This window comes from Ursus arctos, unplaced genomic scaffold (genome assembly GCF_023065955.2).
Source record: "Ursus arctos isolate Adak ecotype North America unplaced genomic scaffold, UrsArc2.0 scaffold_23, whole genome shotgun sequence".
Lineage (NCBI taxonomy): Eukaryota > Metazoa > Chordata > Mammalia > Carnivora > Ursidae > Ursus > Ursus arctos.
In genome coordinates this window covers 39947712-39971732 of record NW_026622908.1, presented here as the reverse complement: position 1 = coordinate 39971732, position 24021 = coordinate 39947712, and the positions used below count along the sequence as shown (strand labels likewise).

Here is a 24021-nt window from a genome sequence, read left to right as displayed (position 1 = left end):
CACTCCCTCTATTCTGATTGATAACCTCGCTGGATACAGTATTCTTGGCTGCAGATTTTTTCCTTTCAGTACTTTGAGTATATCATGCCACCCTTTTCTGACCTGCAAAGTTTCTGCTGAAAAATCTACTGATGACCTGATGGGGTTTCCCTTGTAGGTAACTATCTTCTTTTTGTTCTGCTGCTTTAATTTTTTTTTTCTTTATCACTACTTTTGGCCTATTTAATTACTATGTGTGTTGGTGTGAACCTCCTGGATTGAGTTTGGGGTGGGGGGTGGGGTAGAAATTTCTGTGCCTCCTGGATCTGGATATCTGTTTCAGATTTGAGAATTTTTTAGCTATTATTTTTTCAAATAAATTTTCTGCTGCCTTTTCTTTTTTTTCCCCCATGTTTTTATTTAAATTCCAATTAGTTAACATACAGTGTGATATTAGTTTCAGGTGTCCAATACAGTGATCCAACACTTCCATACAACACCCAGTGCTCATCACAAGTGCCCTCCTGAATCCCCATCACCCATGTAATCCCTTTTCTCTCTCTCTCAGCCAGCTACATCTTCATTCCATGGTTTTCCTTTGTTTCTGAATCATCTTGTGTATTAATAATTTACCAATAAATTTGAAATTTTCAACTACTTTCCAAAAATATTAGAGTGTTCATCGAATTACATGTTCTCACAAATTACTTCTTTAACTGCAAATTAATGCAATAATTGTAATTGAGATTCATTTTCCAGTACAGTTTCTTGCTAGTTTGTAGATATAAAAGGAAATTCCTGTGTTTTATCTTTCTTTCATAGTTTTCTTCTCCTCACCAGTCAGCTCATGAAAACACCTTAAATTTTTGTCACTCTTACGGAGGAATTTATTTCATTTACTTTTCTTGAGACTTCTTTGCTGGAAAAACAAAACAGAAACAACCAATCAATGAACCAGTCGTCAAAAAAAAGCAAACATTTAAAAAAAAGAAAAGATAAAAATAAGTTTGTGTGTTTTCCATGCACAAGTGCAAATTGATCCTCCAACTACTGGTTTTTTATCATCCAATAAAATTCAGGGCACATTGATATTAATGTTGGAAAAGCCCTCTGCTGCCTGTGCAGATCCAAGAAATTCCTGCAATAAAACCGAAGAAAGCAGTTTTAAAGTTGCTACTCTCAATGCACAAAGAGTGTTACAATAGTGCATATTTATGCATGTTACCTATTCTTTCTTTATAATAATTTTCTAAAAATGCAACTCTACATCTAAAGTGATCTGTATTTGACATTTTTAATCTGTGTCCAGACTGGTCTCCAGAAATGTTTATTGACTTATACTCTCAACTCAGTAATATATGATATTTTCTGGGTTTGTATATCCTTCCCAACACCCACTACTATCAAACGTTTTTATATTTGTCATCTGACTTCATTGGTACTTAAGTTAACATTGTTGGATTACTAGTGGAGTTGTACGTATTTGTATGTTTACTGCTATTTGTATTTCAGTCTTTACTTGCCCTTGCACACATGGTGTTATTTCCTTTATTCATAATTAGGATATATATACAAGAAATTTTGAAAATCTTTTAAAGAATTGGTTACAAATTTTTTTAATCATTTTGTTTGGATTTTAACCTTGTTCATGCTGCTAAAAATTTTGAAGTAGGCAACTCTTATAAACATTTTTACTTAGGGTGTTTGAATTTAGGTTCATATAGTGCACATTGTTTCTAGTTCAGGATTATAAAAATATGCACCTAAATATTATTATACTATCACTTTTCTTTTTTACATTTAATTGATTTGTTCATTTGAAATTTATTTTGATGTCAAATGAGACAATGTTTTCCAACCAACTTTTCTTCTAAATGGCTAGTCAGTCCTTCCAGCACTGCTTCTGTTTTTTCCTCTGGTTGAACATCACCGAATTCTGCTAAATAAATATATTTTCCTAGTAAAAAAATAAATAAATAAAATAAAAGTTGCTACTCTCACTTGGTCTTTTCAGACCTCTGGCCAGTGACACCTTTGGAAAGTCAAGAAGTGGATTGACAGTCTTCAAGGAACTTCCCATTTGTTTGGGTTGAATTGTGTTCCTCCCTCCCCAAAAACATACATTGAAGTTTTAACTCTCGGTATCTCAGAATGTGAAATTATTACATGCAGATGTAGTTATTGAAGATATAATTAGTTAAGATGAGGTCATGCTGGAGTAGGGCAGGCCCCTAATCAATATGACAGGCATCACAAAAGGGAAAATCTCAACACAGAGGCACGTCCGGGAGAATGCCATGTGAAGATTGGAGTTATGTTGCCACAAGCCAGAGATACACCAGAAAAAAGAGAGGCCTGGAACAAACCCTTCCCTAAGGCCTTCAGAGGGAGTGTGGCCCTGCTGACACTTGAGCTCAGACTCCCAGCTTCCAGAACGGTGAGGAAATAAATTTCTGTGTTTAAGTCACTCAGTTTGTGGAACTTGATTATGGAAGCCCTAGGAAACAAGTATACCATTTTTCTCATTTAAAATATTTTGCTAGTTTCTTATTTTCTCTTTCTTCAATCTTCCCATTACTTGTGGCAGTAAAATTGTCTGAATACCAAGGCTCCTAAACAAGATTTCTTTCTTTTATTATCTTTTCAAAAAAATTTTAACTCTATATGATCTTCCTAACATTATTCCTTTACGGGCCGTGGCATTCCTTTCCCTTTCCTGTCTGAGCTCCTATGGATCTCAGACTCATGAAATACCATCATGAACGTGTATCTCTTATGAAGGCAGCTAGTATGTGCCATGACAGCAGAGCTAATTTTCATCTCTTCACCACTGAAACTACTGATGAGCTCTAGGCAGAGGGGATTTCTGCAATCTAGATTGGAACTCACAGGGGATAGAAGTGACCCTGCCACTAATGAAAGGCAGTGGCCTGAGAGGGAAGTATTCCAGGCAAAGCTGAACCTTCTCAGTGATCTGAAGGACTCATGTGGTGTTCTGCCTTTCTCACCCACAGACCTAAGGCACACAGTTCCTCCCAGGAGATGGCTGGAAGGTTTACTCACTTCTTTTTCATATCGTGGATGGTGTCAAGCAGAGGAAGATCCCTTGTTTCAGGTAAGAAGAGGACAACAAGACCAGCAATGATGGGAAAGACTCCATAGATGATCCAGGGCAATGTGGGAAGATATACCATTAGGGTCATCAAGAGGGGAGCTACTGTTGCCCCACACCTACCAGCCACTGTGTCTAATCCTAAAGCTCTTGCCCTGAGGGGTAAACAACAATACATAATAATCTGGTAAAAATCTGCACATGTAACTTGAGATACATTATTTTGACTTAATAAAAGATGGAAAGTGCTAGAACACAATTGTTAAATACACGGGCTTTGATGACAAACACTTGTTTTTTAGATTTGTTCTATTATTTTCTAGCTGTCTTTGTCAGGCTCAAAGTGTGTTAAGACTCATTTTCGTAATTTGACACAAACTCTTATACATTGCGCCTACCCCGATGAGTTGTTACAAAGATTAATGAGATGATGCTTTAAAGTACTGCTCAGCACAGTGCATGGCACAAAGTCAGTTTTCAATAAACTTTGGCTAAAATGTTGTTAGCATATTATTACTGTTATAATTACAAATGATTGCTTTTATAATAAACAGGTCTTTTTTTGAGAGAGAGAAAGAGAGAATGAGGGGAGACGGGCAGAGGGAGGGAGAGAGAGAATCTCAAGCAGGCTCCACACTTAGCATGGAGCCCTATGCAGGGCTCTATCTTACAACCCTGAGATCATGACCTGAGCCAAAATCAAGAGTCAGATAAGCAACCAACTGAGTCACCCAGGCGCCCCTATAATAACTAGGTCTTATTGTGTTTATTCCTGCAACAAGTGCCAATTAGCTGAGAATGTTCTGTTTGATGCCCTAGCAAAACATCCATAAACTCATACCTGAGGACGGTGGGGATGAGCTCAAGGAGGTGGACAGAAAAACCAGTGAAAGAAGCAGCAGCAAAGCTGATTCCCATGCTTGCCAAAGCCACACGCAGGGTCTGCATTTCTGGAGACAGAAAGACAAGTGAGACTAAGAAATCTGGGCTGAAGGAATCAGCATCCAGCAAATTTAGCCAGAAAAAAAGACCTTGTAGGTTATTGGTTTGTTTGAGCTATACTGTAGAACATTTTATAGTGTCAGAGAGCACGGAGTGGTCGATATGCTGAGAAAAGTAGAATTGTAGCACATAGGTTCTAAAAAGCACATAAATTTATCTGGGTTAATTGCAGCAAGTCTGTCTCTCCATATCTCAGATTTTCTAAAGAAGGAGACGAAGAGGTGAATCTGGCAGAAATTTGCTTTTACTTTTTTTTTTTTTTTTTTTTTTTTGATGACAGACTTGAAATTAGGCTTTTAATCTTAGGATGATTTTTGTACATTTATTTTTTTATAATAATATTTTTTATTATATTATGTTAGTCACCATACAGTACATCCCTGGTTTTTGATGTAAAGTTCCATGATTCATTAGTTGTGCTTTTACTGATTCTGTCCAGTATTATATCCCTATTGTAGAAGGTGGGACAGTCATGTGGACAGTTACTGAGGTTAGGACTCAGCTCTAAGTTTGTCGACTTTACAGTTGTCTACACTTCAAAATTAAAGTGCAGAATTTAAAGTGACAAGTCATCCTGGTTTTCCTGGGAATTGGGGGTTTTAGCAACAGGGATTTTCATTGATAAAACCAGGAAAATCCCAGGTAAGGCTGGATGTGTCCGTCAAGCTTGTATAGATATCGCATTGTCATGGGGCGGGTATGGCATGATAGAATAGTAAAAAACAGGACCACTCTATGAGTCGACAGGCAAGAGAAGCCACATCTAGAAGAATGTTAGACATAAGAAACTAAGAATGGAAACTTCTATTTAGGAAAAAAATGTCAGAATTTGGGAACCAATAAAGAAAAGTTGCAGATAATTGATTTTCTGCCCGATATAAAAAGAAATCTAATTATAGCTTTATAATATTGGAAAAGACTCTGTTGTAAGGGAGTAAGCCTGTATCATTAATGATATTCTGAGGAGTAGAGTTACACAAACCTGTAATGCTATAAGATACATGCCTGCACTGGGACATAGCTGAGTTATAGTGCCCACTAATGTTCTCCTGGTCATTACATACCATCATTCTGTTAATTTACAAAGTCATCTAACTGGAATGGACTAGGCTTTTAATCTACTTAATTCCTTGTTTCTATTGTACACTCCTTCGCTACTTGAAAAAAGGGGGAAATTTTCATTTCCTAGAAGTCAAGAAGACTCCCATACGCAAGGGCTATTGTCATGGTGACTTAACACCACACTGACAGCTGGATACAGAGCAATCAGGAAGTAGACAAGTCATCAAAGCTGGTAATGAAGAGCCCAAACAGAGCAAGTGACCACATTGTGTCCTCACATGAGATATAATTGCAAAACCTAGGCCCTTCATGCTTGTTACTAAAAATGTTAAAGGCCAAAAGGCAGGTGATCAATTGCTATCCTAAAGAAACTGTCAGGAATAAATGACACCAGTTTCTAGATACTTTCAGGATGTGATGAAGAGAAATACATGTCTGAGCTGCTCCTTGTGGACCTTTGGCTCTTTTCCCAACAACATCTTAGCAGGATTTGCTTTAAACCCTCAGACTGGTTTTGGGGAATACTTAGCTCTTAATTGGCACTTCTCTTTACTCCCAGCTTCAGACAACTGGGACCAATACAATCCCTAAAGGATGGGAAAAAGACACCTCTTTCCCCCAAAGTCCAGCCTTCTCTCACCTTGAGGCACAAACGTGTTGACCAAAACAGAAAGTCCCACCAGGAACATGAAAAGTGTCTGGGTTGTTCGACGGCCCATATGATTCTGTACTAAAAGAGGAAGACTTCGGACTATGGCAGTGAGAGCTCCAAAGACTACCTGGAATAGGAAAATATTGCTCCCAAAATGCTGTAGATTGATTATGACGCCATAAAAGGGTACTGTGATTCCAAATCTGTAATGAACAAAGGAAGAAAGGCACGTGCCATCAGATTGAAAGCCTACATGCTGCAGTTGATGACTATATCAACCCAGACAGCTAGCGGTCAGTGTTCAAGAATAAAGGCCCAGTCTGATTTGTATAATGCATTATTTTAAGGTATAATTTTAAAGTTACTATAAATAATTTCCTGGCAATACATAAAAACAATACTCCTTCTGTCATTCTTTCATCTGAGTCCCTAAGCAAAGAGTTGGCAATGACTGGGAAACATAACCTGTCCCAATCACCAAACTAGATGATATAGAGAATGATTAAAACCTGCGGGGAAGAATTTCTATTTTGAGGGGTGTCCGTACGCTGTGAGTCCTTCTTCTCCTTCAACCACAATACTGTGAAGCGCTCAACCAGGTCTTGCTCAACTTGCTCAACTAGTGACTGAAGCTGCAAAGAGACTACCTGAGTCCCTTTTATCTGGGGGCACCATGTCCTGAGGTCTGACACAGCTCTAGGGAATTTAAGGTTCATATATGATTTTCTAGGGCTAAGAGAAAAATGTCAGAATTCAAGCAAATGTGCACCAACTGTACCATAGGAAATATAATCAGAGGTTCCCACTGGGGATCTACAATTTACCCAGAAATTATCTAAGGGAGAGGAGTCCACTTTAATGATCTGCTATACCCAGAGAGAGCTACATTTAGACATTAAAGCCCAAGAAACCACCACAGATCACAGCAATTCTAAGCAAGTAAGTCCTTTCTTGACAATTATCTCTACTTTTTTTTTCAGCTCAGGTTGTCTAGGACTCAGAAACTTGAGCCTGTGACCTAGTTGATAAGAGAAAAGTAAAAAATCACAATCCAAAGAAATGAAGACACGGTCTCCCAGGAAATGCCTGGGAAGAGGTAAACAGTAAAATTCAATAGTTACTTTCTTAAGCTTGGCAGGGGGTATATGTTGTTCTATATGCTTTTTTTGGGTAAATCTTCAAAAATTCAGAATTTAATTTAAAATCCCCCCCAACCCTGTCAAAATAAGTACTTATATCCTTCTAGAGATAAAGTACAAGATTTTCTAAGAAAGTCCTAGTGGTAACACCCCAAATTGGAAACAAGTACAAGTTCAGCGATATGGAAGTACATCACGAAATTGTAGGGTGTTCGTCTAATGGGTGGATCTTACATAAATAAGCTTGAGGAGAGGGGGCTGTCACGAAACCATTTTATGATTTATATTATGTGAAAGTCAACTAGGCAACACTCCTCTGTGGTGATGGAGAGCAGCACAGTCGGTAAGTTTTATGTGGTGGACAGTGAGGAAGGAATGCGAGTTGAGCCAGTGTAACGGTGGTTCTCACTGTAGGGGATCCATAAGGGGACCTTCTGGGGAATTAGGATTTTCTGTCTTGATCTAGGTGCTGGTTACATTTTTACAAGTTGAAATGTTTATCAAGCTATATATATTCACTATCCCTTCATATTACTGTTAGTAAGATTTTATTGCACTGTCTGTTAACTAACTAGAATTTAAATTAAAATTTGGAAAAAAAATTGAAAGAAAAAAAACGAAGGAAACTAAATGCCAAAATCGGTATTGTGGTGGAAGTCCCAGCATCAATCTCCAAGGATGAGACGATGGAGCAATATGACACAATTAACTCATCATACGGTGAGTCTTTTTATAACCCTTTGCGCATCTCCCAGCACAGCAGTATTCAGTCTGTTTTCCTCATCTTTTATCTCCATATCAGCACACCCACCCCCACAACACTGTTAGAACCTTTGAAATAAATAGATTCATGTCTCCCCCTTTTTAAGGTTGCCAATGCACTATGTGGAGCGCACCTCACAAATAGCAGGAGACAGGTTCTCTTACGCAGGCTGGGGACACGGAACAAGTCCAACTCAGTAGTTTTGATCTGTGCTGCCTCCAGCTCGTCCTGCATGATGGATCTCAAACCCTTAAACAGCAACAAACATGTTTCATTTGCCAACACGGTGCCAGGCATTGTGGCGAGACCTCCACCCAACAGGACAGGAGAGATATGCTCCCTTTCTTTCCAGCATAACTTATTATACATACAATCACAGGTGTGAAAGGGATATGCAAGAAGATGTAGAGAGTTAAAGGAGACTCGGGGATATTAAACCACAAAAATGATATTTTTTATTAGTTTCATGGGTAGAATTCAGTGATTGATCAGGTGTCTAGAACACCCAGTGCTCATTACGTCAAGTGCCCTCCTTAATGCCCTTCATCCAGTTATCCCTTCCCCCCACCCACCTCCCCTCCAGCGACCCTCCATTTGTTTCCTAGGGCTCAGTATCTCTTATGGTTTGCCTCCCTCTCAATTTTCATCTTATCTTAGTTTTCCTTCCCTTCCCCTATGTTCATCTGTTTTGTTTCTTAAATTCCACATATGAGTGAAATCATATGGTATTTGTCTTTCTCTGACTGACTTATTTCATTTAGCATACTACCCTCTAGTTCCTTCCACATCCTTGTAAATAACAAGATTTCAATAAAAACAGACACATAGATCAGTGGAACAGAATAGAGAGCCCAGGAATGATACCTCAACTCTGCGGTCAACTAATCTTTGACAAAGCAGGAAAAAGAACAGTCTCTTCAATAAATGGTGCTGGGAAACTTGGACAGCCACATGCAGAAGAATGAAATTGGACCATTCTCTTACACCATACACAAAAATAAACTCAAAATGGATGGAAGACCTAAATGTGAGACAGGAATCCAACAAAATCCTAGAGGAGAACACAGGCAGCAACCTATTTGACCTCGGCAGCAAAAATGATATTAAGAAGGGCATTTGTTTTGTTGAACACTGGGTGTCATATGAGTCAGTAAATTGCACTCCTAAAACCAACATTACACTATATGTTAACTAACCAGAATTTAAATAAAAATTGGAAAAAATGAAAAGAAAGAAAATGAGGCCATGGAAGGTGCAGGCCATCCACAAGAGTTATAGGTTAAAGATTCAGATCAGGAAGCAAACTAAAGGAAGAGGTGGTTGCACAGTGCTCAAAATGGGGCTTCTGTGTAAGGTGGCCATGAAAGACTAGGGACCTAAGCTCACCTTCTTGGCTGCCCTTTTTAGAAAAACAGTCTGTCTATCTCAACAAGAAGGCGGAGTCAGCTTATGTCTTCCCTCTAACCCAGTAACCATCTTCCATTTCCTGCTCACCTCCATGGTCAGGGCATCTCCAGCATTCTGCATTCCATTTATGTGTGCAACTTTTCTAAGTGCCTTCAAGCCTTCCTCTGGTTTATTGTTGACAATCAGCCACCGAGCAGATTCCACCAGCCACCTGATGGAGGAAGGGCACACAAGTGTAGTCAGTTCTCTTGCTTCTTTGTCATATGATTGTTGACTACAGATGCTTTTTGCCTTCCATCTAATATCCACCATTTATTGGGTTAGGAATAGAAACTCAAGTTTTATTTCACAACTACTAGGAAAATGTAAGAAAGACCAATCCAGGGGCCCCTACGTGGCTCAGTCGTTAAGCGTCCACCTTCGGCTCAGGGCGTGATCCCAGCGATCTGGGATGGAGCCCGGCATCAGGCTCCTCCGCTGGGAGCTTGCTTCTTCCTCTCCCCCTCCCCCTGCTTGTGTTCCCTCTCTTTGGCTGTCTCTCTGTCTGTCAAATAAATAAATAAAATCGAAAGAAAGAAAGAAAGAAAGAAAGAAAGAAAGAAAGAAAGAGAAAAAAGAAAGAAAAAAAGAAAGAAAGAAAGAACCAATCCATTGCAGTACATCTTCATGGTCAGGAACATAGACTCTGGAGGCCACTCGCCTCTCTGCTTACTCAGCAGATTTTCGAAGAAGCTTATGAAATTTAAGCTTGAGAGTTCCTCAAGCAAAATCCCTCCCAAACCTTGGCATGGGTTCTATCAAATTTGTGCTCATGATATATAGTCTTTAAATAAAGAAGTCCCCAAATTATGTAAGCTTAAAGCCCAACAAAGATTAGAAGTACTCCTGCCACTACCAGCTATGTTGGTAACTTACTACATAAGTCAGTCACTTATGCCTCAGTTTTCTCACCAATAAAATGGAGACACTAGTACTCTCTTCCTTGTAGGATTATTAGGAGGACATAATGACATAATGGATGAGTCTGGCATGGATTACACTCTCTTCTCTCTCTGAACTCATCTCATTGTATTAAATCTGTAAGTGTGTCTCCATGATGAACTAAACTTGACTCTCCTTTAGATGGTTTTAAGTACAGGGATGAAGTTATCCATAAAGAAATGTCTGTTAAAATTATTTACAGGAAAAGGGAGCCCTGAATACATGCTGTCCATCATCCAATCTGCATGCCAGTATTTAGTACTGAAGAAGCCATGCTGCTCCTTTCTGAATAAATTTGCTGCCTCTTCCTTTTATCCAACTTCACCTACAAAAATGAAAATCTGAAAACTACCATAACCTGATTCATTCCAAAGCCAAAAAAAGAATTTAAAGTATTTCTTTTTGAGCTATTTAAGTCTATATTTTATATTAAGGAAAATAATATGGGAATAACTCTATGACTGCTCTAACTGGGTAAGATTTAAAGCAAAACAAAACAAAAAATACCTAGGACTCCCAGACAGAAAGGTCATTACTACTTCCTGTTCTGTTTATCAAATTGCACAGACTGAACAGATGAGAGGCATGGGTTTTAGGTCCAGGCAACAAGAAAGGGTCCAGGAAATAAGAAAATCAGTATATCCCAATTCGGTCCTCATTCTCACCCCAGGTTCCCATAAGGCAAAATGTGAAAGAAGGCTCATACCTTGAGGAGAGAAAGAAGACAAGGAAAGGTACAGACACCACCAGTTGCAGAGTGCGCCACTCTCGAAAGACAAATGCCAGTCCTCCCAGGACTATCTGTCCCACACTTAAGGCACAGAATATCACTGTTATCGCCATGACTTTAGATGGGGGCCTTACCCACTCTATGACTGAAAGAAAAACCGATTGGGATATTAATGTCAGATAACGGTGAAAGTTCAAGGTCAAATTCAAGGCTTGGAAAACGGAGAAGATCAAAATCGTTGACTTACTGAGCATCATGCCATTTGTCAGGATGATGATGGAAGAACAACCTGACAAGAAGCGAAGTGAGCAGTAAATGAGGAAGGTGTGAACAAAAGCTGCACTCGTCCCAAAGATGGTAAGCAGTAGGAGACACCACCTGAGAATCAACTTTCTTCCAAACCTAAGAAACAGAGAGTCAGATGAGATTATGAGAGCAATAAGAATTTGTGGGAAAAAAACAAAAACAAACTTAAGAAGACCAAAAATATACTCTGAAATTTAGAGGATATTTTAACAAGTGATTCTTCGTACCTGAGAGTTTGACAAATCAAGAACTAAAACAACAGAAATCTCAAAAATAATATCTGTGCTTATAATGTAGACAAACAGTAACAAAACGATCATCCAATCACCAGGAGGCCTCCGACACCACGTGATACCATATACAAAAGAATAAAATATTGGAAATTGTAAAATACTATGGGCATCGTTGTACTACCATATGTATTTAGCATAGTAGAGAGGGTGTATAGTGTCTAGAACACAGGAGAGCTGACTGTGTACTAGGGTCTCTAAGACCATACAGGTTAACGTTAAACTGATACACAACCGATTGTTTCATCAGTGGAACAATCAAAGTTGCTTAAGGGGTGTGTAAGAGGGCCTCTCTGTTGAATCTGGACTTACAGGCCCCAAGCCACGTGCTTTATTTACAACAGAATGTAAGAGTGCCACAGCCCAGACAGAGAAAATTATAGAAATTTCTCAGAGGAAAGAATTACATAAGGTGAAGAGTGAAGGGAGAAAGGTGAAGGCCAAATAGGGAGAAGGAAACTCCGTGGATCATTGGGCACCAGGAAAAGGGGGCTTAGTGGGGACAAGTGGGACTACATAAAACGTGCTAATCTACACGCTCAGGAGGAGAAACAAATGGAAAATGTTTAGGATTGGGAATTGCCCTGCAATATTTGAAACAGAATTCTAAAAATATTCAAATAATTCCCCAAAAGACAAAAGGTGTGAAACATAGGAACAAAAACAACAAATGATCCCACAACGTGATCATTACCATCATCCAGGAAATAAGATAGAAAAAAAATAATAAAATGGTAGACTGAAACAAAACCATAGCAACAATCACAATTAATCAAATTAATTGCTAATAGCCCAAACACTCTATCAAATAACAGAGATTACCAGAATAGGTTAAAAAAAGAAACTATATGCTGTCAATAGTCATACTTAAAATACTATAGTAAAGTGATAGAAAAAGATATGCAATTCATATAGTAAAAAGAACAACTGCAGTCTTTATATTAATATCAAATAAAATAAATTTCAAAACAGAATACATTTCCAGAAATAATGCTGAAAATGTCAAATGTATATACACTCGAAAAATTACAAAACACATGAATCAAAACTGACAAAATTAGAAACACGATTCACAAAGATAGTTGTGACAAACTGTCACAATGAAAGTTTTGAATATATTTACTGTGGTAAGATATATATATATATAATACGATGCAAAATTTGCCATTTTAATCATTTGTAGACGTACAATTCAGTGGTTAATTACATTCATCATGTTTCACAATCATCACTACTATTTCCATTTTCATCACCCCAGACAAAAACTCTATAACCGTTAAGCGATAACTCCTCATTCTCCCCTTCCCTCTTATCCTTCTAATAATCTCTAATCTACCTTCTGTCTCCATTAATTTGCCTAGTCTAGATATTTCATAGAAGGCGATGGATACATATGGATACATATGTCCTTCTGTGTCAGTCTTATTTCATTTAGCATAATTGTTCTGAGGTTTGTTTGTGTTGTACGATGTGCCATTTTTTTTCTGAATGAATAATATTCCATTCTGTATATATACCATATTTGTTTATCCATTAATCTGTTGATGGATACTTGGATTGTTTCACCTTTGGCTATTATAAATAATGCTGTCATGAACGTCAATGTACAACTACCTGTTGAAGTCCCTGTTTTCAATTTTTGTATAGTATGCACCTAAGCAGGGAATTGCTGGTTCATATGGCAACTCTGTTTAGATTTTTGAAGAACTGCCAAACTGTTTTCCACAGCGACTGCACCACTTTCTATTCTCACCATCAATGCGCAAATGTTTCAATTTCTCCACAAATCCATTCAAGTTCTTTGATGATTTTTTTTATGGCTTATCATCTTGTTGAGTTGTAGGAGCTCTTTATATATTCTGGATATTAAGCCCTTTTTAGATATATGATTTGCAAATATTTTCACCCCTTGTCTTCTGATTTTCTTGATAATGATAATGTTCATTTGTATGAAATCCAATCTACCTATTTTTCTTTTGTTGTTTGTGCTTTTGGGGTCTAAGAATCATTGCCAAATACAAGGTTGTAAACGTTTACTTTTCTTTTAAGAGTTTTACATATCATCGATTCATTTTGAGTTAATTTTTGCATAGAATATCAGGTAGGGGTACCCCTCATTCTATTTTATGTGAAAATTTGGTTGTTCGACACCATTTGCTGAAGAGCCTGTTCTTTCCCACGTTGAATGCTCTTGGCACCCTTGTTCGAAAGTCAGTTGGCTATAAATGTATGAGTTTACTTCTGGACTCTCAGTTCTATTATAGTGGCTTATATGTCTATCCGTATGCCAAAACCATAGTAATTATTTACTGCATCTTGGTAGTAATTCTGAAACCAGGAAGCATAAGTCCTCTGAATTTATTCTTTTTCAACATTGTTTAACTATTTGGAGCCCCTTGTAATTTCATCTGAATCTGAGGTTCAGCTTTTCCATTTCTGCAAAAAAACAATGTAGGGATTTCATTAAAACTATAGATTGGATTAAGTACTACCAACTTAGTGCTAATACTACATTTTCCTACCTCATTAACATGGGATATCTTTCCATTTATTTAGGTCTTCCCTAATTTCTTTTTTGTTTCTTTTTAGAGAGGGAGAGGGAGAGAATCTTAAGCAGGCTCCATGCCCAGCACGGACCCCAATGCAGGGCTCAGCCTCACAACCCTGAGATCATGACCTGAGCCAAAATCAAGAGTCAGATGCTTAACTGACTGAGCCACCCAGGTGACCCAACCTACCTTCATTGTTAAAAACTTCTTTTCGCCTTTTGCTGTTCAGCTTGGGTGCTTTCCATTACCCTGTCTTCCAGATCACTGGTATGTTCTTCTGTATCCACTGATCTACTGTTGATTCCCTCTCGTGTGTTTTTTATTTCAGTTATTGTATTCTTCAACTCTGGTTCTTTTTTTAATTTAAATTCAATTAACCAACTTATAGTACATCTTTAGTTTCAGATGTAGTGTTCAATAATTTATCAGTTTCGTGTAACACCCAGGGTTCATCACATCAGGTGCCCTCCTTAATGCCCATCACCCCATTACCCTATCCCCATACCCACCTCCCCTCCAGCAGTCTCCAGTTTGTTTCCAATAGTTAAGGGTCTCTCATGGTTTTTCTCCCTCCCTGATGACTTCCCATTCTCTTTTCCCTCCCTTTCCCTATGGTCCTTTGCCCTGTTTCTTATAGTCCACATGTAAGTGAAACCATATGATAATTGTCTTTCTCTGATTGACTTATTTTGCTCAGCATAATACTCTCCAGACTGGTCCTTTTTTATATTTTCTAGCTCTTTATTGGAAGTATCACTGAGTTCTTCCACTCTTCTCTCCAGTCTGTATCTTTACTATCATTACTTTAAATTCTTTATCAGGCATATTGTTTATTTCCATTTAATTTTGTTCTTTTCTGATTTTTTTCCCTTGTTTTTTTTCTTTTAGAGCATATTTTTCTGTCTCTCTATTTTGTTTGATTTTCTGTGTTCGTTTTTATGGATCTGGCAGAAGAGCTACTTCTCCTAAACTTGAAGGAATTGCCTTGTGAACGGTTGTCCCCAGTGTAGACTGTGTGTGCCTGGTGACTTTTTCTGGCAGACACCCTGTCAAAACAACTAAAGCTGAAGCAGATGCAAGCCAACTAAAGCCAAAGTGGTGTGGGCCTAGAGTGTTCTGGGGCACATTGTCCCCATGTCCCCTTGGCACAAAGGCTGGGGCTGTAGTGAGCACTAATCAGGAGTGTCCCAGTGTGCACTGCCCTGTGGCCACCTTGGTGGGATGCCTGGGGCTGATGTGAGCTAGGGACCCAGGTCTCACTGAGGTAGCATGGCAGTTAGGGCACCCAGGCTGTGCTCCGATCTGATCTGTGCTTCCAAGGTAGAGGGGAAGTGTGGACAATGTCCATTAGCCCCACCCACCTGAAAAGCATTCTAGCAGCTCCCCTCCACCCTGTTTGGCAAAATTCTAGGCCTGGCTCTTTGATATGCTAGTTGCTTTTTTAAACCATGACTTTTTAAAGACAAAAGGAAGGGGGGGCGGAAAGAAGAAGAAAGGGAAGAAAACCAAAAACCAAAACCTGCGGCTTATTTTCTGTGCTCCAGCTCGACCAGGGCTGGTATGGGTTTGTGGACCCAGGGCTCTCTGAGGCAGCAAGCCAGTTATGGCATTCAGACCTGCTCTGGTGTGGGCTTTTAAAGTGGACGGGGAGCATCAACCATTTCGTTCTCCAGTCCCTCCGACCTGAAGTGTTCCCACAGCTCCTCCCCCATTTGGCTGGTGGAATTCTAGTGCTGTCTCTTTTTTATGCTAGCAGCTCTTTTATTTTCTTATTATTTTTATTTTTTTTTTCAAATTTTTATTTAAATTCCAGTTAGTTACCATACAGTGTAATATTAGTTGCTTTTTTTTCTGCGCCCAGTGACAGAGGAAGCTGTTCCAGTCCTTCAGCACTATTCCTCACAGCGCGGGGCTGGAGATTGCCTTTGTTACCATGTTTCAATCTCTCCTGCTGTTCTGTTTGCTGTTGTGTCTCCTGTTGTCCAGAAGCTGTTCAGTGGCCTTCATTTCTTCCTCAGGAGGAGCTGTTCTATATATAGGTGTTCTTTGGTGTGTTCCATGCGGGGTGATTTCAGGGTCTTCCTATGTCACCACGATGGACCAGAACCCCCCCACAAACACTTTTATAAACTTTCATGTTGTTGGTTAGTGCCATTTTGTTTCAACTTGCAGAAATCCCTCCAGCACTTGTTAGGCATTCTAGTGGGGACACGTTCCCTCAGTTTTTCTTTGTCTAGGAAAGTCTTTATTTCTCTTTCGTTCTTTTTTTTTTCAGGTTTTATTTGTTTTTTATCTTATTCATTCATTCGTTCATTCATTTTTAACTTTTTAAATTCCGGGATGCTTAACTTGTGTTAGTTTCAGGTATACGATATAGTGATTCAATTCTATATGTTAGTCAGTGCTCAGCACGACACGTGCACTCCTTGATCCCCACAACCTATTTCTCCCATCCCCCCAACCACCTCCATTCTGGGAACCATCAGGTCATTCTCTATAGATAAGAGTACATTTTTTTATCTCTTTTTTTTCCTTTGTTCGTTTGTTTTGTGTCCTAAATTTCACATGTGAATGAAATCATATGGTATAAAGAGAGAGTTTTGCCAGATAAAGTGTTCTTGGTTGGCAGGTTTTTCTTTCAATATTTTGAATATATCATCCCACTCTCTTCTGCACAGCAGGGTTTCTGAGAAATCTGCTGATAGCCTTCTGGGAGCTCCCTTGTCTTTGACAAATCACTTTCTCTTTGCTGCTTTACAAATTCTCTCTTTAACTTTTGATTATGTGATTATTTAGTTCGACTGGACTTGGCATTGAGTTTTGATTCTACCTATCTGAGAACTTTGGGGCTTCATAAATCAAGATGCCCATTTCTGGCCCTAGATTTGGGGAGTTCTTAGCCATTATTTCTTTAAATAAGCTTTTTGCCCTTTTCTCTCTCTCTCTTCTCCTTCTAGGACACCCATAATGCATTCATTCTCTCACCGGATTTGGTCCCATAAGTCTCATATGCTTTTTGAACTCTTTTTCAATTTTTTTTTCTTTCTGTTCCTCTAACAGGATAATTTCAAAAGACCTCTCCTGGAGTTCACTTATTTTTTCTTCTGCGTGATCAAGTCTGATGTTGAAGCTCTCTATTGAATTTTTCAATTCAGTGACTGGATTCTTCAGTTCCAGGATTCTATTTGGTTCTTTTTTTATGTATTTTGTTTCTTTATTACACTTCTCCTTTCGTCCCTGTACTGTTTTCCTGATTTCATTTAGTTGTCCATCTGTGCTCTCCTATATTTCACTGAGCTTTTTTAAGATAATTATTTTGAATTCTTTCTCAAGAATTTGATGGATCTCCATTTCTTTAGGGGCAGTTACTGGGGCTTTATTAGTTTCTTTTGGTGGTGTCATGTTTGCCTGATTCTTGATGATTGTGTAGCCTTGCATTGGTGTCTCTGCATTTGAAGGAGCAGACACTTCTCGACTCTATAGACTGGTTTTGGCAGGTAAAGACCTTCTCCTCCTGAGTCCCCAGACTGTTAGGACTGCCTCCAGGATCATGGTTGGGTTAGGCTGGAGCTGGGTCATGTGGCTGCTGTGGTTCCATGGTCAGGCCCAATTAGTGGGCCTTTTACTGGTGGTATGGGCTGGTGTGGCTCTTGCCAGGCCCCTGGCCTGGCAAGACTGCCTTGAACCTTGGTGTGCAGGGTCACAGGGCCACTTTAAGGTCTGTGGTAAGGTCTGAGATCAGCGGGTCTGTAATCAAGGTCACCAATGAGCATGGCATTTTCTGGGTCACTTGGTGGATGGGGCTTGTGGCAGAGTCACAGAAAAGTTGGATTGGCACTGGATATGCAGGGGGCATGTTCCTTCCAAGTCCACAGCTAAGACCACAATCAGTGAACCTGCTACTACAATGCTTCTCAAGACCGCCCTTCTCAAACTTAACCTCTACTGAGGTTTTGAAACCTCTGACCTGAATCCCAAGGTTCCCACAAAGGCATTTTTGTCTGTGGATGATCACTAAACCATTGTTGCAATATGAGGATAAGGCTGGGACCACCTATTCTGCCCTCTTGCTGACTTCATTACCCTTCTTTTTCCTCTTTTAACGTAGGTATTTAAAGCTATACATTTCCCACTGAGCATTGTCTTCAGTACATACCATAAATTTTGGTATGTTGACTTTTTATTAAATTGATCTCTGAGTATTTTCTTTTATTATTTTTATTATTATTATTCTATTATGTTAGTCACCATACAGTACATCCCTGGTTTTTGATGTAAAGTTCGATGATTCATTAGTTGCGTATAACACCCAGTGCCCCATGCGATACGTGATCTCTGAGTATTTTCTAATCCCCTTTGTGATTGCTTCTTTGACCCATTGGTTGCAAGTGTGCGGTTTGATTTCCATGCGTTTGAATTTTCCAGTTTTGCTTCTGCTATTGATTTCTAGTTTCACCCTATTGTCATCAGAGAAAATATTTTATATAATTTTGATCTTTTGAACTCTATTGATTCCTGGTTTTGAGCCTTATAATGCAGTCTAGTCTACATAACGTTCCATGTACCCTTGAAAAGTATGTATATTCTGCTATTGTTGGGTGGAGAGTTCTGCACATGTCTGTCAGCCATCCTAGTTTATGCTCAAATCCTCTATCTCCTTACTGTTCTTCTGTCTAGATGTTTACTCCGTTATTAAAACTGAGGCATTGACTATGGAAAACAGTATGGAGGCACCTCAAAAAGTTGAAAATAGAGCTACCCTATGACCCAGCAATTGCACTACTGGGTATTTACCCCAAAGATACAAATGTTGTAATCCGAAGGGGCACCTGCACCCCAATGTTTATAGCAGCAATGTCCACAATAGCCAAACTATGGAAAAAGCCCAGATGTCCATCAGCAGATTAATGGATAAAGAAGAAGTGATATATATGTGTATATATACACACACACACACACACACACACACACACACACACACACACACAATGGAATGTTACACAGCCATCGAAAAAAATGAAATCTTGCCATTTGCAACAGCGTGGATGGAACTAGAGGGTATTATGCTAAGTGAAGTAAGTCAATCAGAGAAAGGCAATTATCATATGATCTCACTGATATGTGGAATTTAAGAAACAAGGCAGAGGATCATAGGGGAAGAGAGGGAAAAAATGAAACAAGATGAAACCAGAGAAGGAGACAAACCATAAGAGACTCTTAATCTCAGGAAACAAACTGAGGGTTGCTGCAGTGGAGGGGGGCGGGAAGGATGGGATGACTGAGTGATGGACATTGAAGAGGGTATGTGTTGTGGTGAGTGCTGTGTATTGCGTAGACTGATGAGTCACAGACCTGTACCCCTGAAACAAATAATATATTATATGTTAATAATAAAAAGAGGAAAGAAAATAAATAAATAAATAAATAAATAAATAAATAAATATGTTTGCAGTAAAAAAAAAAATTTAACTTAAAATGGATTAAAGACATAAACATTAGACCTGAAACCATAAAGCTCCTAGAAACAACAACAACAGAGAAAAAGCTCCTTGACATTGGTCTTGGCAACAAATTTTTGGATATAATAACCATTCAAACTGTTGTAAGATTGTATTTCATTGCAGTTTTGATTTCCATTTCCTTGATGGTCAGTAATATTAAGCACCTTTTCATATACCAGTTGTCTATGCCCATGTCTTCTTCGGAGAAATATCTGTTGAGTTCCTTTGCCCATTTTTTAATCAAGTTATTTGTTTTGTTTTTGTTTTTCCTTTTGATTGTAGTGGTTTCCTTTATATTCTAGATATTAACCCTTTATCAAATATGTGGATTGCAAATATTTTTCCCATTCTGTAGATTTTCTTTTTATTTTGATTTTTTCTGTTGTTGTTCAGAAGCTTTTTAGTTTGATGTAATCTCACTTGTCTATTTTTGCTTTCATTGCCTGTGCTTTTGGTGCCAAGACCATTGTTCAGAAGCTTTTTACCTACGTTTTATTCAAAATCTGTAGCTTAGCTATAAGGCTCAGTCTTCTTCACCAAATTTTCTACTCTCCTATCCTGTCATATCCACTTTCTATACACACACACACACACACACACACACACACACACACACACACATCTCCTACCCTATGCTCATATAAACTCATCAATCAGTATTTTATGGTGAATTATCAAAAAGGACTCAGTCAAAAGATTGGTCAATATCAATACTTTGACTCTGTAATTTTTTATGAATTACATTTAGGGTGATATACTCAGAGTTCCCAATTTTCAGCTGAAAAATTAAATGAAGTTTTTCTAATAGATGATAAGAGATACTCTAAGTCTCCGATTTCTTCCATGGGAGACCTGAGTGTGTGCCTACCATGGGTGGCTGCCACTTCATGATGGGCATTGCCAGGCACAGGATACCCCAAACTTCTCACAACACAAATCATGACACGATTAATTACTTCATATGGTTGCAAAAATTTACCTCTAACAAGTCTCACCCCCCCTTTTTTCTACAAAATCAAACAGCCAGATTTAGCCACAATTATTTCTTAATATAACTTCAATACCACCTCATTGTGTTTTATACAAATGTCTACTAATTACAGTGGGGCGACCATGGCATGATGATCAGTCTGAAACTCACAAGCACTTAATTCACTGGGTCCAGTAAGGACTTAACACAGAAGCCCCGGCGAAGGCTTCCAAAGCTATTCTCCATATCTGTGTCTTTAAACAAGCTGAACCCCCTCTCTTGGAGTACCTTTCTCTCCCTGCCCATAGGTACTTCTCATCTTTCTAAATGATGTATTATAGTACCTCCTTTTAAATACTGTTCTGAAATCTCCACGGGTTTTATGGAGATGTCATTTCTGTATCCTGTACAAAGATATGTGTGGCATCAAAATGGCATTTATCATGCAGATTCTAATTCTCCATTTCCATCTCTAGCTCCGTGGGAACCCAAGGCAACCCACAAGAGCATAAATTGCATATTGGAACCCAATAAAGACTTCTTTTTGAAAGAGTTAATCATCAACTGATGAAAACACCATAGAATAAGGGCAGTAATGATCTGGAGACACTCACCTGTCTGAGAGATGACCACCTATGAGGCCTCCCACCAGCATTCCAGCCATGAATAGGGATTGAACAATTGATTTCTGTGACTGATAATTACATACTAGGTCCCACTGAAAGAGAAGGAAATCAGCACAGAGGAGTTTCACAGTCGCTTACAATCCCTCAGTGTTCACTTGCTGCAACAGTTATCACTCTCTCCAGCCTCCCTTTCCTATATTTACTTGCAACTAGGCTGAGAACAAATGACCAAAAAATAACTTTTCACACATTATATCAAGTACTTACTTGTCTAATCATTAGTATTCACACTATATTTAGTGTAATTCATGTCTAGTTGGTTGATTTCACTGGCCTCAAATTCATTGTAAGTGCTTGGCAGTTAAGAAGGCAAATACCATATGATCTCACTCATAGGTGGAATGTAAGAAACAAAACAGATGAACATATGGGAAAGGGGAAAAAGAAAAAAACGAGAGAGGGAAACAAGCCATCAGTGACACTTAACTATAGAGAACAAACTGAGGGTTGATGGAGGGAGGTGGGCTAGATGGATGATGGGTATTAAGGAGGACACTTGTTGTGATGAACACTAGGTATTGTATGTAAGTGATGAACCACTGAATTCTACTCCAGAAGCTAATATTGCACTATATGTCAGCTACCTAAAATTTAAATGAAAAAAAAAAAAAAAGATAAAGCAATCGCTATTTGCTGAAAGACTGAAAGAGAGCTGACTACAGTATCTACACAATAACTGAAGACTTGAACCATGTTTATCCTGTTTTTCTAAACACCCAGGGCACCTGGGTGGCTCAGTCAGTTAAGTGTCTGCCTTTGGCTCAGGTCATGATTCCGGAGTCCTGGGATCTAGCCCCACTTCGGGCTCCATGCTCAGCGGGGAGCCTGCTTCTCCCTCTCCCTCTGCTCCTCCCCCTGTTTGTGCTTTCTCTCTTTCTTTCTCTCTCTGTTAAATAAATAAATACAATCTTTAAAAAAAAAAGAAATTCTATGAATTAATAAACAAACAAACGAAGAAATAAACAACCAGACTGTATACTCAAAAGAGGTAAATGGGGCCTCTTACCTCAGTCACGATGGTGGAGGGGAAGGAGCTTTGGTCATAGACCCAGCCATCCAGACAGGTCTCCTTGTCTGGCTCAGTCATGTTGGTGAAGGTTCCATTCAGATGAAGAAGTTGCCACTGGGGATGGATAAAGCGATGACATTTCTCCGGCCTCAAGTATGAGTCCAGTGGGATGGAGATTCTCAGGAGGGCGTCAGGGCTAAGGATGCCAGTATCATTATCAGAAACTGTGCCGTTGTCAAGGAGGGGCACCCAGCAGCGATGACCTGGAATGGCTGCAGTGAAGTTCTCCAACAATATTTGACATATTATCATCATCGCAAAGGGAAGAATTAAAACCATCTGAAGGACCTGGAATTTCCCGAGGCCACCAACTTGATCCAGGAGCTCCTGAAAGGCCATTGAGTGTGAACAGGTGATCCTCAAGAGGATACTTTATGGAGAGAAGTTCAAAGGGAGAAAACGGTTTCCTTTTATTAATTCACACAAAGTCAGTGCCAGTTTCTTATCAATCATTCCTATAAGAGAGCAGCAGAAGCAGTATCCCCAGTCCTTCTGGAATCAGGAGATGTTAATTTTTTAGTAAACTCACAGAGAAAATAATTTACCAGAGACACTTCTAACTGTTGACAAAGAAATCTGTTTAAAATTTTAATCTCTGAATGCGCTTGTCCTCAGTGATCTTCTGAATGAGCGTTGGACTTTGGCATGTACACAACTGTCCAAATAAACTAAAATAAGCTTGCCATGCAATCTTCGATCATTTCCAAAGTATAGAGTTTGAGAGACAAAACGTAAATGGTTGTGTGATTTTTCTGTGGAAAGAACAAAAAGCAAGTGTTTTTCTTGCTTGGTACTGAATTTAGATTAAAATAGTTAAGATATACAATCCTTTGTTTTTAATTAGAACAAAGTGAAGCGTGGTGCAATTACTATCTTTTGGTGACTGATACTGTGCTTCTGTTTAAATCACACCAGGACCTCATGATAATTTTAAGACTCCTTGCAATGTAGATACAGGAGGAAGGACGTGGTAAGTCCACGCAAGGGTTTATTTTCTCAGGTTTATTTATTCACTTACGTAGTATATTTGAGGATCTTTTCTGTGCTTGTGTTTAGAATCCTTAACTGGTGGTTTCATCATTATGAATGAGGCTCCTTTATCTCTGATAGAGTTCCTGGCCTGCAAGCATGTGTTTTCTCATGCTAATATAGCCATTCCAAGTTTCTTGTACCTACAGTTTGTATGGTATAAACTTCTAATCCTTTAGGTAGTTTTTAACTGACATATTTATTAAGATTATTGTAGAACCATATGCAGTTGTAAGAAATAAGGAGAAGCTCTGTGCAGTCCCCCTAGATTCCCCCAATAGTAATAGTTTGCAAAACTATAGTATAATATCACAACTGGGATATTGATACTTATCAAATCCACTAATATTCAGATTTCCTCAGTTTCACCTGTACTTCTGTGTGTGTGTGTGTGTGTGTGTGTGTGTGTGTGTGTTTAGTACTATATGGTTTTATCACATGTGCAGCTTAGTGTTCCCACAACCTCAATTAAAATACCAAACAGTTCTATCTCCACTGGCATCCCTCATGTAATGTTATAAGTATATTCACCTCCTTCCTACTCCTGTCATTTTCTTTTCTACCTTTGGTAACTACTAAACTATCTTCCATTTTTTTAACTTCTGCTACTTAAAAATTGTTGTGTACAAAGAATAATATGGGGGAGTGACATCATCTAGATGGTAACAAAGTTGTTCTTACCTTCAGTCCGTCTCAAAAGAAGACCAACTAGCAACTGTCTATAGCAAGACACCACTGTGGAAATCCCAGGACCCAGAGGTCAGGCTGAAGCAACCCTTGAACCACAGGGACTG

The 24021-nt window shown here is 38.9% G+C and overlaps 1 protein-coding gene across 8 annotated transcripts; it reads right to left on the bottom strand.

Annotated features, from left to right (window-relative positions):
- Positions 1-371: 371 nt before the first annotated feature.
- On the bottom strand, positions 372-24021 carry LOC113246976 (solute carrier family 22 member 10-like). Of its 8 annotated transcripts, none has more exons than XM_026487754.4 (11): positions 23909-24021; positions 22136-22950; positions 21058-21161; positions 11075-11229; positions 10804-10972; positions 9204-9327; positions 7843-7958; positions 5796-6010; positions 3933-4041; positions 3043-3246; positions 372-898 (listed from the first exon to the last, which is right to left on the bottom strand). In XM_026487754.4, the coding sequence occupies exons 2-11, from the start codon at positions 22535-22537 to the stop codon at positions 838-840; spliced, it is 1659 nt and encodes a 552-aa protein (XP_026343539.1). In that variant the 5' UTR covers positions 22538-22950; positions 23909-24021; the 3' UTR covers positions 372-837. The 8 variants fall into 8 exon arrangements, with proteins under 8 accessions (XP_026343539.1, XP_026343538.1, XP_048073650.1 ...); XM_026487753.4 differs by having other exon boundaries at positions 372-1117; positions 23909-23994; XM_048217693.2 differs by lacking the exon at positions 7843-7958 and having other exon boundaries at positions 5796-5934.

Bases quoted from the DNA above. Each gene is read 5' to 3' on its own strand.
- LOC113246976 (XM_026487753.4), bottom strand. From the start codon at position 22,537: ATGGCCTTTCAGGAGCTCCTGGATCAAGTTGGTGGCCTCGGGAAATTC. The intron at 21,162-22,135 runs GTAAGAGGCCCC...CTTCTCTTTCAG, and splicing joins CCTCCACCATCGTGACTGAG to TGGGACCTAGTATGTAATTA. The intron at 3,247-3,932 runs GTATGAGTTTAT...TTTACCCCTCAG, and splicing joins CTCATCCCCACCGTCCTCAG to GGCAAGAGCTTTAGGATTAG.